Source organism: Mustelus asterias, chromosome 12, assembly GCF_964213995.1.
Source record: "Mustelus asterias chromosome 12, sMusAst1.hap1.1, whole genome shotgun sequence".
NCBI lineage: Eukaryota > Metazoa > Chordata > Chondrichthyes > Carcharhiniformes > Triakidae > Mustelus > Mustelus asterias.
Window position 1 is genome coordinate 24,899,618 of NC_135812.1, and position 15,316 is coordinate 24,914,933.

At 44.9% G+C, this 15,316-nt stretch overlaps 1 protein-coding gene across 1 annotated transcript in view; it reads right to left on the reverse strand.

Moving 5' to 3' along the window:
• The window catches only part of LOC144501878 (membrane-associated phosphatidylinositol transfer protein 3-like), a 291,482-nt gene that overhangs the window by 146,839 nt on the left and 129,327 nt on the right, over positions 1-15,316 (reverse strand). The window contains exons 7-8 of the mRNA XM_078225920.1: positions 8,993-9,165; positions 6,867-7,037 (exon numbers count right to left, since the gene is read on the reverse strand). Of these exons, the coding sequence (XP_078082046.1) occupies positions 6,867-7,037; positions 8,993-9,165 (344 nt within the window). The remainder of the gene's footprint in view (positions 1-6,866; positions 7,038-8,992; positions 9,166-15,316) is intronic.

A 15,316-nucleotide genomic window follows, 5' to 3' on the forward strand; every position in this document is an offset into this window, starting at 1 on the left:
GACTTGTTATCTTGATTCATTAAGTAAGGATCGACACGAAGGTTGTTTAAAAACTCCATGAAACAAATTTGAAATAAAAAACAAAATTAACCCATCCAGTAAATGATCAAACTTCAATTTATTTTTATCCCAATATAGTTCATTCTTAGTAAAAAAAAAAGCAGCAAACAAACGTCTCATTATATTTAATAAATGGAAATGTTTTTTTCCTGGTTTAGGTAGAGATCATTGTTCTCCTATTGAAATATCAGCAAATGCAAAAATTGTGTGTTGGAGTATCTGTCCCCCTTCTGCAATTTTATTGGGAGACATGATTCCTTTGTCATTTACAGGCATGGTGCACCCATGTTTACTAACAGCTATTGGAGAAATCGTGATCGTTCTTTCTAACAAAGCAAATAAAAGTATCATTTGCTTTAGTTTTAGTGATGATAATACATTGAGGCCACTAAAAAAGGTTGTAATTCCATGGAAAATAACTGGAGTAGGCAATTTTATCACCATTGATGTATTCTCCAGAGAGATACCCATACTACTGTGTAAACCCTCAATGAGAAAGGTACAAATGAAACCTGACATGGAGCATGATAAAGTAATTATTTTTGGAAAGTCAGTGGGTCTAGTTTACCCAGTCAGGACATTACTGTGTCCTCTTAACAAAACCTGACAGCTATTAATGGCATCAGGTGACAAGAATCAGAGAAAAAGGAAATATATTGTCTTAAAGTGACATAGACAATTTGTTCATCCTGTGTGTCAAAGGTTAAAAGGCCAGCTAGAAGAGGCAGAGTGGTTGATGAGGAATATAAAAGGCTAATAGAAAAGATTAGTGAGTACTGTGGAAGTTGCAACAAGTATCGAGAATGGCATCACATCCTGTTGGCACAATCTTGAAAGAGTTATTGCCTTGGATCTAAAGGTATGAGATAAAGGCAGAAACATTTTCCTTCTACATTTTCAAGAACTAACAAACGGATTTCCATAATGATACTTAGCAAGAACAAAATGGCTACATTAGACAAAACCATGGAGTAAATGATAGGGACCAGAATCAGGTCACCAGCAACATTTATTGACTGTTAACGGAGGGAAATTTGCCAATGATAAGGTCAGAGAAATGTATGCAAACATAGAATCTCTACACTGCAGAAGGAGGCCATTCGGCCCATCGAGCCTGCACTGATAACAATCCCACTCAGACCCTATTCCCGTAACCCCACATATTTACTCTGCTAATCCCCTAACACTAGGGTCAATTTAGCATGGTCAATCCACCTAACCTGCACATCTTTGGACTGTGGGAGGAAACCGGAGCACCTAGAAGAAACCCACACAGACACGGGGAGAACGTGTAAACTCCACACAGACAGCGACCCAAGCCGGGAATCGAACCTGGGTCCCTGGCGCTGTGAGGCAGCAGTGCTAACCACTGTGCCACCATGCCGCTTTGTCTTATTGTAGAATATGGTAATTTAGGATTTAGCCCGTTGGCTAATTGATGAGGTACTTTCTCCTCTAACCCTCTGGAGTAAATGCTTTGCCTGAACTGTCTACAACAGGGTGGCTGTCGACTTGCAGATCAATCGATCAGCTAAAATCTAATGCAGCATTTCAGTCACTACATATTTCTATTTACATAGTCCATTTGTGTAAGGACCTTGAGTCATGGTATTCATGACTATGACGTTCATGTTAGAGGACTGCTTAGTGTCAGGGGGACTAGCTAGGGTAAATGCATGGGCCTGGGTGGGATTGTGGTCAGTGCAGACTTAATGAGCCAAATGGCCTCCTTCTGTACTGTAGGATTTTATGATTCTATGATTCTATGAATAAGGTACTCCAATTAGTTCAATCTGTTCTGCACATCCAAGTGCTTTGCATGCAGGGAGACAGGTTTTCCTCAAGGCTTAAGTCTCAGAAGAGAGTACCAAGGCATTGTGTAAGATAATGAGATAGAGGAATCCGGAGATTCGATATATTGTAAAAGAAAAGGTCATCAGGAATGGAAAGGCAGCAATGAGCTAATAGGTCATGATGGTATTTGACTCCCCTGATGAAGGAGCAACGCTCCGAAAGCTCGTGATTCCAAATAAACCTGTTGGACTGTAACCTGGTGTTGTCAGACTTCTTACTGTGCTCATCCCAGTCCTACGCTGACATCTCCACATCTTGTATTTGTCAAACGTGGCAATTAAAGGTTCACTCCTCATAACGAATCAGAATTAATTACAAAATCTCAGACTGAGTGGCTGGTGGAGGTAAAGAAGGGTGACGCAATTCAGAAAGATGTGTTTCTGAGACCACCCAAAGGAGTAGCAGATGCAGCAAGGAAACTATGGAAACAAAACAAATGCATCTATAGCCTGAATGATTTGGTTTAGTCACTTTTTGCTCATTTTCTTTGCTGAAAACCAGATGTTTTCAACTAAAAGCAGATTCTGCAATGTTTTATTGACATTGTAAAAGAAAATCTTTGAGGCACCTTCCCGATGCATGTCGACACATTTTTTGTCTGTGCATTTCTTTTTGGAAAACAACTGGACACTTGATGACTTGCCCATTTAATTCATTTCACACCAGCATTTGTTTCAAGCCAGCAAACTTAATTTGGAACCTTTCTTTATTCACAATTTCCATAGCACGCACTGTGCCACCTTGCTGCCCAAGAATAAAACCGATCTTGTTGGGTTGAGAGGTGCATGCTTGTGAACTATAACTCTGTACATAAATGTTTATGAAATTGTGTAACGATTTGAAGATTTCGGCTAACATACTGCGTTACTGGAGCAAAAAACCAACATTACAGCTACGTCTGCAACCAACTAGCTTTCTGGAACGTAACAGAAGAAGATTCGATAACATCAAGAGGGAATTGAATATATAGTTTCAAAGAAAAAATTTGCAGAGCTATGGAGGAAGAGAAGAGAAGTTGTACTGATTGGATAGCTCTTCCAAAGAACTGACAGGAGACACGACAGATCGAACAGTCTCTTCCGCTGCTGTAAAATCTGATGATATAAAATAACAGCTGTCTTGGAGTTCATATTCACAAGTTGTGACACAGACTGGCAGGCATTCACAACATTCTGAGTGCTATTCTTGAAGCCTATGACCTTATTTTAGCCCTCACCCCACAGGCTGCTCCAGCCACTGTTATGTTCTACAGACCAGTCATTTTGTTTTGAAGATTTCGGCTAACATACTGCGTTACTGGAGCAAAAAACCAACATTACAGATGAGCACTGTCAAAACCAGTTAGTCATCAGCAGCAGGGAATGACTGAACCCCTCACTTATATTACAACCTTAGTATACATGTCCAACCACCTGTGTTCATCATTAAAATAATAGAATGTAACACATTTGAAAAGACAAACTGAAATCCCGAGAGAAGGCATTATGACTCACGGTTGACATTCTAGCGAGACCTCAGTACTAATTTGGCTGTTAAAGAATTTAAGGCATTTTAGTCACGCACTGGATGTCCTTTTCATGCAAAGAACCTGCGGTGGAAATGTCTTTGTAAGAATTGTATTTTCTTTTTAGTGTAACGTCATGGTTTAAATTTAGCCAGTCACTAAGAATTAAAGTATCATCTCACTCCTGGTTGCTAAGTGTCCGAGATCAAGGGTGTCCAAGCTGTTGTGCTTAGGGCTACAGCGGTGAGTACCCGATGGAGGCATGGAGCCTCGGGTGAGGAGACACACCGAAAGGTTACTATCAACTTCCATATCTGTCACACTACAGGCATAAGCAGTCTCCTGTTTTAGGAGTCAACCACCAAGAAGGCCACTGAGCCAACAACAAGCAGCTCCTTTCCAATCCTCCAGCTACATAATATTCAAACAGGGGAAGACAGCAACTAAGAAATATGTTAGGAAGCCATTTTCTCCAACCACAGTGAACCAACAACTCGATCCATTCCACATCTGATAAACGGACCCGCTTGAAAATTGAGGAAGGGATCTCGAGGGAGGTGGAGTTGTTTTGGGGTCAACAGGGGCCCCTCGGGTTACTCAAAGTCTGTCCAGTGCAGTTTTCATGCCAAACCCATTTATACCAGGGCTTGAGTGGCCTTGACAGTGGCTCCCTGAAGGGAGCCCAGTCAATCCTCCACCCTCCTACAATCAGTGAACTCTAGCTGCTGTGGCGTCCACAGTTAAAGACTCAATTGTGACCACCTTTGAGAAGTATGGATCAGCTGAATGTAGAGATGAAAAGAGGTGGGGGTTAGGTTGATTGGCCATGCCAAATTGCCACTTAGTGTCAGGGGGATTAGCATGGTAAATACATGGGATTACAGGGATAGGGCCTGAGTGGAATTGTTGTCAGTGCAGACGCGATGGGCCAAATGGCCTCCCTCTGCACTGTAGGGATTCTATGATTATGATTCTAGGTGAATTATCCCTGGTACATCAGCCAGTCATTTGCTGCTTATGGCTATTCAAGTTTACTTGCATAAGAACAGTGACTGCAACTTCAAAAAGTAACCCATCAGTTGGAAAGCACTTTGGAATGCGATATTGCAGAGTGGCATGGCAGTTAACACCATTGCCTCACAGCACCAAGGACCCTGGTTCGATTCCTGGCTTGGGTCACTATCTGTGTGGAGTCTGCACCTTTTCCCTGTCTCTGCGTGGGATTCCTCCGGGTGCCGTGGTTTCTTCCCACAGTCCAAAAGACGTGTTGGTTAGGTGGCACATTGGTTAGCACTAATACCTCACAGCGCCAGGGACCTGGATTCGATTCCCGGCTTGGGTGACTGACCGTGCGGGGTCTGTGCATTCTCCCCGTGTCCTCCAGATGCCCTGCTTTCCTCCCATAGTCCAAAAGATGTGCTGGTTAGGTGGATTGGCCATGCTAAGGTCCCCCTCAGTGCACCCGAACAGGCGCTGGAGTGTGGCGACTAGGGGATTTTCATAATAATTTCATTGCAGTGTTGATGTAAGCCTACTTGTGGCATGAATAAATATTAGACTTTAAAATTATTTATAATAGCATTGTAATCTAAAAGTGACTAACGTATTCTACTAGAAAGTTTGAATTCACCCCACCCCCTCCAAAACAATGAATTTGGCTCAAAGGAGAGTAAAGCTGGTAAAAGTGTCAAATAATAACCCAACCCACCTCAAACCCAGCCAAATCAATGTTAATGGCAACCAATCCAGCCTCACGAGGAGAATTGATTGGGAACATCTTTGAAGGGACTGTCTGCATCGCCTTTGTAACTACAATGGGCTGGGTTTTCCTGGCCTTGGGGAACATGGCAGGTAGAAGGAGGTATGAAGGGCTGATTGCATCAGGTCAATAAGTTTACAGCACTGCTCGGGGTTCAGGAGGAGCAAGAATGTTTCCCTCTTGGCCCAAGATAGCCTGCAATCTTCTGCACCCTCTACACGGCACAGTGGTTAACACTGCGGCCTCACAGCACCAAGGACCTAAGTTCGGTTCCAGCCTTGGGTGGAATCTGTGTGGAGCTGTGTGAATCTGTGCGGAGTTTGCACGTTCTCCCCGTGTGGGTTTACTCTGGGTGATCCAGTTTCCTCCCACAGTCCAAAGATGAGCAGGTTAGGTGGATTGGCCATGGTAAATTGCCCCTTAGTGTCCAAAGATGTGCAGGTTAGGGGGATTAATGGGGTAAATGCATGGGGGTTATAGGGATAGGACCTGGGCAGGATGCTCTGTTGGAGAGGCAGTGCAGACCCGATGGGCCGAATGGCCTCCTTCTGCACTGTAGAGATTCTATGATTCACTATCTACCATCACTCAGATCTTCCCAGGCTGCGGTTCCCCCTCTTGTTAGCCTTACCCACAATCACAGACTGCTCCCAACATCCCACCCCTGCAATCACTGCCAGCCTATAAACATGGTCTCTCCAATTCCTTCCGATGACAAAGCGGCTGGTTTTTGGGTGCAGAACCTCGGAAAGAAAATTGCAATTATCAACAAAACATTTTGCAAATACTTAGCAGGTCCACAGATGCTGCCTGACTTGCTGAGTCTTTCCAGAATTTGCTGTTTTTAAATCACTCTGCTTAAAGAAAAAATGCACAAGCCCTGGGGTTAAACCTGGATAGCGTTCATGGAACGATAAACTGCTGGGTTTGCCATCATTAACTCCATCGCATGCCCCACTCCAAAACTGCAACCCAATAAATCACAGGACTTGTATCTCTCCTGAGAATCCTCCTGTGAAATTTAGCTGTTGTCGTCAAACATTGCAGCCATCTTGCACAAATAGCAATAAGAATAACTGTTGTTGTTCTAGAGGGAAGAGTATTGCAGCTAGGAAGTCATGACGATGTCTAATTTTTTCTATACCCATCGGTTTAATTAGTTCTGCTGAAAGACAGCACCTCTGACAACGCAGGACTCCCTCAGTGCTGTACTGGCATCACAGTTTTTGGACAGTGCGTTCAAGTCTGCCAAGGGCTCTAAACCCATAATCTCCTGACTCAGAGATGACAATATATAAATTGAGCCAATTGGACTGTTTTGTGGTATTTAGACCCTGATTATAGCGGAGTCTGACAGATGTATCTAAAACATACACGGATTCAGAATATTTTGACCAATTCAGATGAACAAAAATACATCGAATACATTTCATCTTGTAATAAATCTGGAATAATATTTATAAAGATAATTTTCTGATATTAAGTATTAGCTGAAACACCATCTGAGCAGCCGAGGTACCTAACATCCTGTTTAGAAGCAAATATTCAACAAAAAAAATCTTTAAAGTATTTTCAATTGCTACTGGAATTCCAGGAGCCAGATTTCAAATGAATTTCCATATTCCGCACTATGATACAGTAACCTGGTGTTGTGAGACTTCTTACGATGATACAGTTAGAACTACATACCTAGAAGCGCAGAATTTCCGTCGCCCAAAGGATATCGCTGGTACCTCGGAACAGAGAACGGAGCCAGAAGGTGGAACTTCTTCTCCAGAAGTGGTTCCAGCCGAGAGGCAGAGGGGTCGGCTGAATGGAAGAGGCTGTAGACTTGGGTGCAAGCAGGCCGCAGGTGAGCCACTGAGAGAAAAAAGAGAGAGGCGTGAAAGAACAGCCGCAGATACAAATGGTCATTCTCTTCAGTGAAATGGTTGCCTGAGAACAGGCATTGTGAACGGCAACCTTTGGCGTGAATGGTAGCGTGGCCCCTTTAAGAGGGCGTCCCCTGGGGGCCACATGGTCGGGCCAGACCGTATGGGATGTCGAGGCAGGAAGCTGAGCCAATGGAGTGTGAGGGTGCTCATCCCAGATCGGGAAGGATCTGCAGTTGGAGCCAGGGAGGAGTGGTGTACAGTCACACAGTTATTTCTATCGGATCCTATTCATACATATTGTTACACTGTTTAGAAATAAAACCTTTTTGTTCTGAAACCTCATTGAGTTACCTTCGATTTATCACAGTGTCCTTCATTCTTTTAGTACTAATTCATTGGGGAGCTCATCAAATACAGGCTCGCTACTGCTTTGAAAGGCATTGAAAAAGAATGTTAGTGTTAGAGGAGAATTTCTGAGTGCCTCCACAGTAACTTCACTGCACCGTTAACATAGGCCGACTTGTGACACTATTAAATAAACTTAAACTGAGGTTCCTTGCCCACTGTGAGACCATAGTTGAAAATAATAGTTCACTATTTTCCAATATTTGCTGGTTTCAGATGGGGTGCCTGGATCTCTGATCATAATAACTTTATGATCATGCATTCCATCAGTTATTGAATAGTGAACATTCATAGAATCCCTACAGCGCAGAAGAGGCCACTCGGCCCATCGAATCTGTACCGACTCTCTGACAGAGTATCTTACCCAGGCCCTCCCCGTTGCCTTATCCCCGTAACCCCACACATTTAGCATGGCAAATCCGTCTAACCTATACATCTTTGGACATTGCAGCAACATATACAGAAAAATAACACTGGCTTTTGTTGTGCTGGGAAAAAGAAACATTGAGTTGGATCTCTTTGAAAATAGGGTATTTTTTGAATTATTTTTGTCTGTGATCTCTGTCACTCCTAGCCAAGGAACAGCAGGAGCCCTGCAATGGAATGGGCTTAGCTCAGAGGACGGGGTCGGGGGAGCAGGGGTGGCCCGGTTCCTATTTATTTGTGTCACAAGTAGGCTCATATTAATGCTGCAATAAAATTACTGTGAAAATCCCCTAGTCGCCACATTCCAGCACCTGTTCGGGTACACTGAGGAAGAATTTAGTATGGCCAGTGCAACTAACCAGCACGTCTTTCAGACTGTGGGAGGAAAGTGGAGCACCCGGAGGAAACCCACAGAGACAGGGGGGAGTAAGTGCAGGCTCCACACAGATAGTGACCCAAGCCGGGAATCGAAGCCAGGTCCCTGACGCTGTGAGGCAGCAGTGCTAACCACTGTGCCACCCCTGTTTATAGTCTTTCATCTCCTAAAGGTGAAGTGTTGGGCAGGCAGCTAAAATCCTGCAAACCAAACCAATCGCATACTTTACATTGTCACAACCAGGATTCACAATCAGTGCTTCTGGCCAAGAATTAAATGTCCATCTACAAAGATTCTCTGATACCAAAGAACAACCTTGTCTGCAGCTGCAGGTATGGGAAGCCTTTGGTTCACACTTAATATCTGGTGGCAAATATTTAGATGTTCCAATCCATAAAAGAAAATGAACGTTTATTTGGACACTGTTTCCAGCAACACGAATTATTTTTTTGCATAATTACCAGATAAATGGATACAATTATGCAAAATTAATCATGCGCTGAAAAAACCCCACTGTAAATTATCAAGACAGATCCTATTCAACTCCAAATAATTAATTTAGGAATTATTTGAATAAAAACAATGACTGTGCTCCGATCCACACAGTATACATGCTGAGCAACCACTGATTCCACGGTGCAATTTGCAGTTTTGCATGTTTCTCTCAAGCCTCCTCTGGGCTACCTTTTCCTGACTGTTTTGGATGTTGGCTTACAGGATTTGCACCGTCTTACCATCTACTGAAGGAAGTACTGTCCACCTCATGGCCAGAACCAAAGCCAGCGGGGAACCAAAGAGGAAGAAATCAGAGACGTCAAAATCAAATCGTCCTGGATTGCCTTCCGATAAATTAGTGCTGCCAGTCCTCTGTAAATCAGGGTCATCATTTAACACACTGGAATGACTTCTGTTAAAAAAATATATATTTTATTTTAATAAAACCATTGCTTTCACCTTTTGAGAAACAATTTAAATTAAGACTGGTTTATTTTAATTTCCGATCTGTTATTTCTTAAATGATAGATTTTATCAACATGTAAGAATTTTGATTGCATTACCGGGACTGGTATAATACAGTGTACCCAGTAAAAGTACAAGTAAAGACATTGAGGTCAGCGTCAGGCTATATATACAGCAGAACTGCAATAATGCAAAAATAACAAATTCCTAACAGCCAAATACCTAAAACAATGTTCAGGCAATCGCCAGTAATGTCAAACAAGTGTGGAAACCAAGGAGAGAAGGATCACATCAGCAGTGACAGCTTTTCACATTTCTCCACCGCACTACACAAAGATGAGACTAGATGTCATCCAATAGTCAGAGGTGGTTTAGTAGAAGTGGCTTATGATTTAAGAGGTGGATTTCAAGAAGTTCCTGAAAGGTTCAAGTGAGTAACAAAGCAAAGGCATTGACAAAGCTGATGATGTCAAGATAAATCTATGACTGAGAGTGGAGTGGTAAGGGGATATCGGGAGGAAGACTTGAGGATGCTGGCTGAAATGTAGGATTGGGGGAGCTGCACTGACGAAGGGGGAGAAAGTACAAGGAATGATTTTTGGATGCGGACCAGGGCCTCATCCTAGGGCACTCCAAGGTCACTCAGCCTCCCTATTGTCAGAGAGCCTATCGCCTCCAGCAAGTCAGATGAGAAGGGTGCACCTGCACCTGAACAGGAGACCCTTAGATCGAAGCCCTGTAGGTCTTGGGCCACCAGAGGACGTTGACCAAAGTCATCATAGTCAGCGGGACAGAGCATTCAGCAGGTTGCCTGCACCTCAGTTGTGGAGGTCAGGGTTGCACCTAGATGTAGCAGTAAGGAAAAAAGCATAGGTGGCACGGATATACAATAATTGCATTTGGGTTTTGCCACTTGCAATTATATGTCCACTTGCGATGTTTGCAAGTGCCTGGATTCTCATATTGCTGTTAGCTGCTACAATGATCACAGGTATTTAAGGACGTGGAATTTCAGCATCTATCAGAGTCCGATAATGAATTCCTCTAGATTCACTTCACACATTATGATGATTGAATATTCCAATAAGAGGAGTCCTGGCTATCGGTTGTGAATGTGTGACCTGGGCATACTTTTTTTTATTCATTTGTGGAACATGGGCGTCGCTGGCTGACCAGCATTTATTGTCCATCCCTAGTTGCCCTTGGAGGGCAGTTGAGAGTCAACCACATTGCTATGGCTTTGGAGACACATGTAGGCCAGACCGGGTAAGGACGGCAGATTTCCTTCCCTAAAGGACATTAGTGAACCAGATGGATTTTTCCGGCAATCAGCAATGTTCATTAGTAGACTCTTAATTCCAGATATTTTTTATTGAATTCAAATTCCACCACCTGCCATGGCGGGATTCGAACCCAGATTCCCAGAACATTAGCTGAGTTTCTGGATTAATAGTCCAGCGATAATACCACTAGGCCATCGCCTCCCCAATCATGCAATCTATTATTGACAGCTCACCAGGTTCAGAGCTCTGAGAATGATGTCTGTGCAGAGTGTGCAGTAAGGTCACTGCATCTCCTGCTGCTGTTGTGGGTGGATGCAAGGGGAGTTAAGCAGGCTATATGAGCGGCAAGAAACACTGTAAATGCAGTTTGCGAGCTGAAAGAACGAAGCTCTCAATAGAAAACCAGAGGTTTCACTCGATATTCGGAGAATGATGGGTTTGGCGTGCCTAATCATTACTGTCTGTCTGTGTTCAATTGCCATCATGAACTAACATGCAAGCGGAGGCTACAAATAAGGAGAAAACTGGCAAGTTGGCTTTGACTGCAAGAGAGATTGAGTGTAGGGTGCAGTTGACTGAAGCCTTTGTCAGATCTCACCTGGAGAATTGTTGGGCTCATTCATCTCCTTATTAAGGACAGGAACTGAATATATTTAAAGGGATTGCAACCAAAGTTCACAAGACATCACTGAAGGACCAGGATATGATCCAATCAGGTGGGAGTGAGTAGAGATTGGCTGAGGTGTCCTGAAAGCTGAAGTGTAGTCTTGCACTAATACTAAAGGGATCTGGGAGTGAGATTTATAGGAGTCAATTGGAGGATTGTGATTGGTTCGTACTAGACAGCCCATTATGCAAGTGAGACACTGTCATTGAATGGACTCCAATGTAAGGTCAAAACCTTTTGGGATGAGAACAATGACAAGGGATATGGGGTTACTGTGGATGAATGGTGATCAGGGACCTGTGATAAGGACTTTCCTGATCTAGCTGTATGGACAGTAAGAAGTCTCACAACACCAGGTTAAAGTCCAACAGGTTTATTTGGTAGCACAAGCCACAAGCTTTCGGAGCGCTGCTCCTTCATCAGGTGAGTGGGAGTTCTGTTCACAAACAGGGCATATAAAGAAACAAACTCAATTTACAAAATAATGGTTGGAATGCGAGTCTTTACAGGTAAAGTCTTAAAGGTATAGACAATGTGAGTGGAGAGAGGGTTAAGCACAGGTTAAAGAGATGTGTATTGTCTCCAGACAGGACAGTTAGTGAGATTTTGCAAGCCCAGACAAGTCGTGGGGGTTACAGATAGTGTGACATGAACCCAAGATCCCAGTTGAGGCTGTCCTCATGTGTGCGGAACTTGGCTATCAGTCTCTGCTCAGCGACTCTGTGTTGTCGTGTGTTGTGAAGGCCGCCTTGGAGAACGCTTACCCGTAGATCAGAGGCCGAATGTCCGTGACCGCTGAAGTGTTCCCCAACAGGAAGAGAACACTCTTGCCTGGTGATTGTCGAGTGGTGTTCATTCATCTGTTGTCGTAGCGTCTGCATGGTCTCCCCAATGTACCATGCCTCGGGACATCCTTTCCTACAGCGTATCAGGTAGACAACGTTGGCCGAGTTGCAAGAGTATGTACCGTGTATCTGGTATTCTCACGTGATATGATGGCATCCATGTCGATGATCCGGCACGTCTTGCAGAGGTTGCTGTGGCAGGGTTGTGTGGTGTTGTGGTCACTGTTCTCCTGAAGGCTGGGTAGTTTGCTGCGGACAATGGTCTGTTTGAGGTTGTGCGGTTGTTTGAAGACAAGAAATGTGGGTGTGGGGATGGCCTTGGCGAGATGTTCATCTTCATCGATGACATGTTGAAGGCTCCGGAGAAGATGTCATAGCTTCTCCGCTCCGGGGAAGTACTGGACAACGAAGGATACTCTGTCCGCCGTGACACCTGTTTGTCTTCTGAGGAGGTTGGTGCGGTTTTCCGCTGTGGCGCATCGAAACTGTCGATCGATGAGTCGGGTGCCATATCCTGTTCTTATGAGGGCATCTTTCAGCGTCTGGAGGTGTCTGTTGCGATCCTCCTCATCCGAGCAGATCCTGTGTATACGGAGGGCTTGTCCGTTGGGGATGGCTTCTTTAATGTGCTTAGGGTGGAAGCTGGAGAAGTGGAGCATCATGAGGTTATCCGTGGGCTTGCGGTACAGTGAAGTGCTGAGGTGACCGTCCTTGATGGAGATGCGTGTGTCCAAGAATGCAACCGATTCCGGAGAGTAGTCCATGGTGAGTCTGATGGTGGGATGGAACTTGTTGATGTCATCATATAGTTGTTTCAGTGATTGTTCACCATGAGTCCAAAGGAAGTAAATGTCATCGATGTATCTGGTGTATAACATCGGTTGAAGGTCCTGTGCGGTGAAGAGGTCTTGTTCGAACATGTGCATGAAGATGTTGGCATATTGAGGTGCAAATTTGGTCCTCATGCCTGTATCGTGTGTCTGGATGAAGAGCTGGTTGTTGAAGGTGAAGACATTGTGGTCCAGGATGAAGCGGATGAGTTGTAAAATTGCATCTCGAGATTGGCAGTTGTCAGCATTGAGTACTGAGGCCGTTGCAGCAATGCCATCATCGTGGGGGATGCTGGTGTACAGTGCCGAGACATCCATTGTGACGAGGAGTGCTCCTGGTTCAACTGCTCCATGTGTGCTGAGTTTCTGTAGGAAGTCCATTGTGTCGCGACAAAAGCTGGGGTTCTTTGTACAATGGGTTTCAGGATGCCCTCGACGTAGCCGGAGAGGTTCTCGCACAGGGTCCCATTGCCCGATACGATTGGACGGCCGGGTGTGTTGGCCTTGTGTATCTTCGGGAGGCAGTAGAGATCTCCAACCCGGGGAGTACGTGGGATGAGAGCACAGAGGGTGCTCTGAAGGTCCAGATCAAAGGTCCGGATCATTCCCTATGGACAAGCGCTCCGTATACACAGGATCTGCAACAGACACCTCCAGACACTGAAAGATGCCCTCATAAGAACAGGATATGGTGCTCAACTCATCAACCGACAGTTCCGATGCACCACAGCGAAAAACCGCACCGACCTCCTCAGAAGACAAACAGGGGATACGGTGGACAGAGTACCCTTCGTCGTCCAGTACTTCCCCGGAGCGGAGAAGCTACGACATCTTCTCCGGAGCCTTCAACATGTCATCAATGAAGACGAACATCTCGCCAAAGCCATCGCCACACCCCCACTTCTTGACTTCAAACAACCGCACAACCTCAAACAGACCATTGTTCGCAGCAAACTACCCAGCCTTCAGGAGAACAGTGACCACGACATAGAACATAGAACATAGAAAGCCACAGCACAAACAGGCCCTTCGGCCCACAAGTTGCGCCGATCACATCCCCACCTCTAGGCCTATCTATAGCCCTCAATCCCATTAAATCCCAAGTACTCATCCAGAAGTCTCTTAAAAGACCCCAACGAGTTTGCCTCCACCACCACCGACGTCAGCCGATTCCACTCACCCACCACCCTCTGAGTGAAAAACTTACCCCTGACATCTCCTCTGTACCTACCCCCCAGCACCTTAAACCTGTGTCCTCTTGTAGCAACCATTTCAGCCCTTGGAAATAGCCTCTGAGAGTCTACCCTATCCAGACCTCTCAACATCTTGTAAACCTCTATCAGGTCACCTCTCATCCTTCGTCTCTCCAGGGAGAAGAGACCAAGCTCCCTCAACCTATCCTCATAAGGCATGCCCCCCAATCCAGGCAACATCCTTGTAAATCTCCTCTGCACCCTTTCAATGGCTTCAACATCTTTCCTGTAATGAGGTGACCAGAACTGCGCGCAGTACTCCAAGTGGGGTCTAACCAGGGTCCTATAAAGCTGCAGCATTATCTCCCGACTCCTAAACTCAATCCCTCGATTAATGAAGGCCAGTACGCCGTACGCCTTCTTGACCGCATCCTCCACCTGCGAGGCCGATTTAAGAGTCCTATGGACCCGGACCCCAAGGTCCTTCTGATCCTCTACACTGCTAAGAATGGTACCCTTCATATTATACTGCTGCTTCATCCCATTGGATCTGCCAAAATGGATCACCACACACTTATCCGGGTTGAAGTCCATCTGCCACTTCTCCGCCCAGTCTTGCATTCTATCTATGTCTCGCTGCAACTTCTGACATCCCTCCAAACTATCCACAACACCACCTACCTTGGTGTCGTCAGCAAACTTACCAACCCATCCCTCCACTTCCTCATCCAGGTCATTTATGAAAATGACAAACAGCAAGGGTCCCAGAACAGATCCCTGGGGCACTCCACTGGTCACTGACCTCCATGATGTGGAGATGCCGGCGTTGGACTGGGGTAAACACAGTAAGAAGTTTAACAACACCAGGTTAAAGTCCAACAGGTTTATTTGGTAGCAAAAGCCACACAAGCTTTCGAGGCTCTGAGCCCCTTCTTCAGGTGAGTGGGAATTCTGTTCACAAACAGAACTTATAAGACACAGACTCAATTTACATGAATAATGGTTGGAATGCGAATACTTACAACTAATCCAGTCTTTAAGAAACAAAACAATGGGAGTGGAGAGAGCATCAAGACAGGCTAAAAAGATGTGTATTGTCTCCAGACAAGACAGCCAGTGAAACTCTGCAGGTCCACGCAACTGTGGGAGTTACAAATAGTGTGACATAAATTCTGATTCTAGGATCGCATGATAAAGACTCAGGAGGAAAAAAGCAGAAATATTTATGTGAAATAGTGTGACATAAACCCAATATCCCGGTTGAGGCCGTCCTTGTGTGT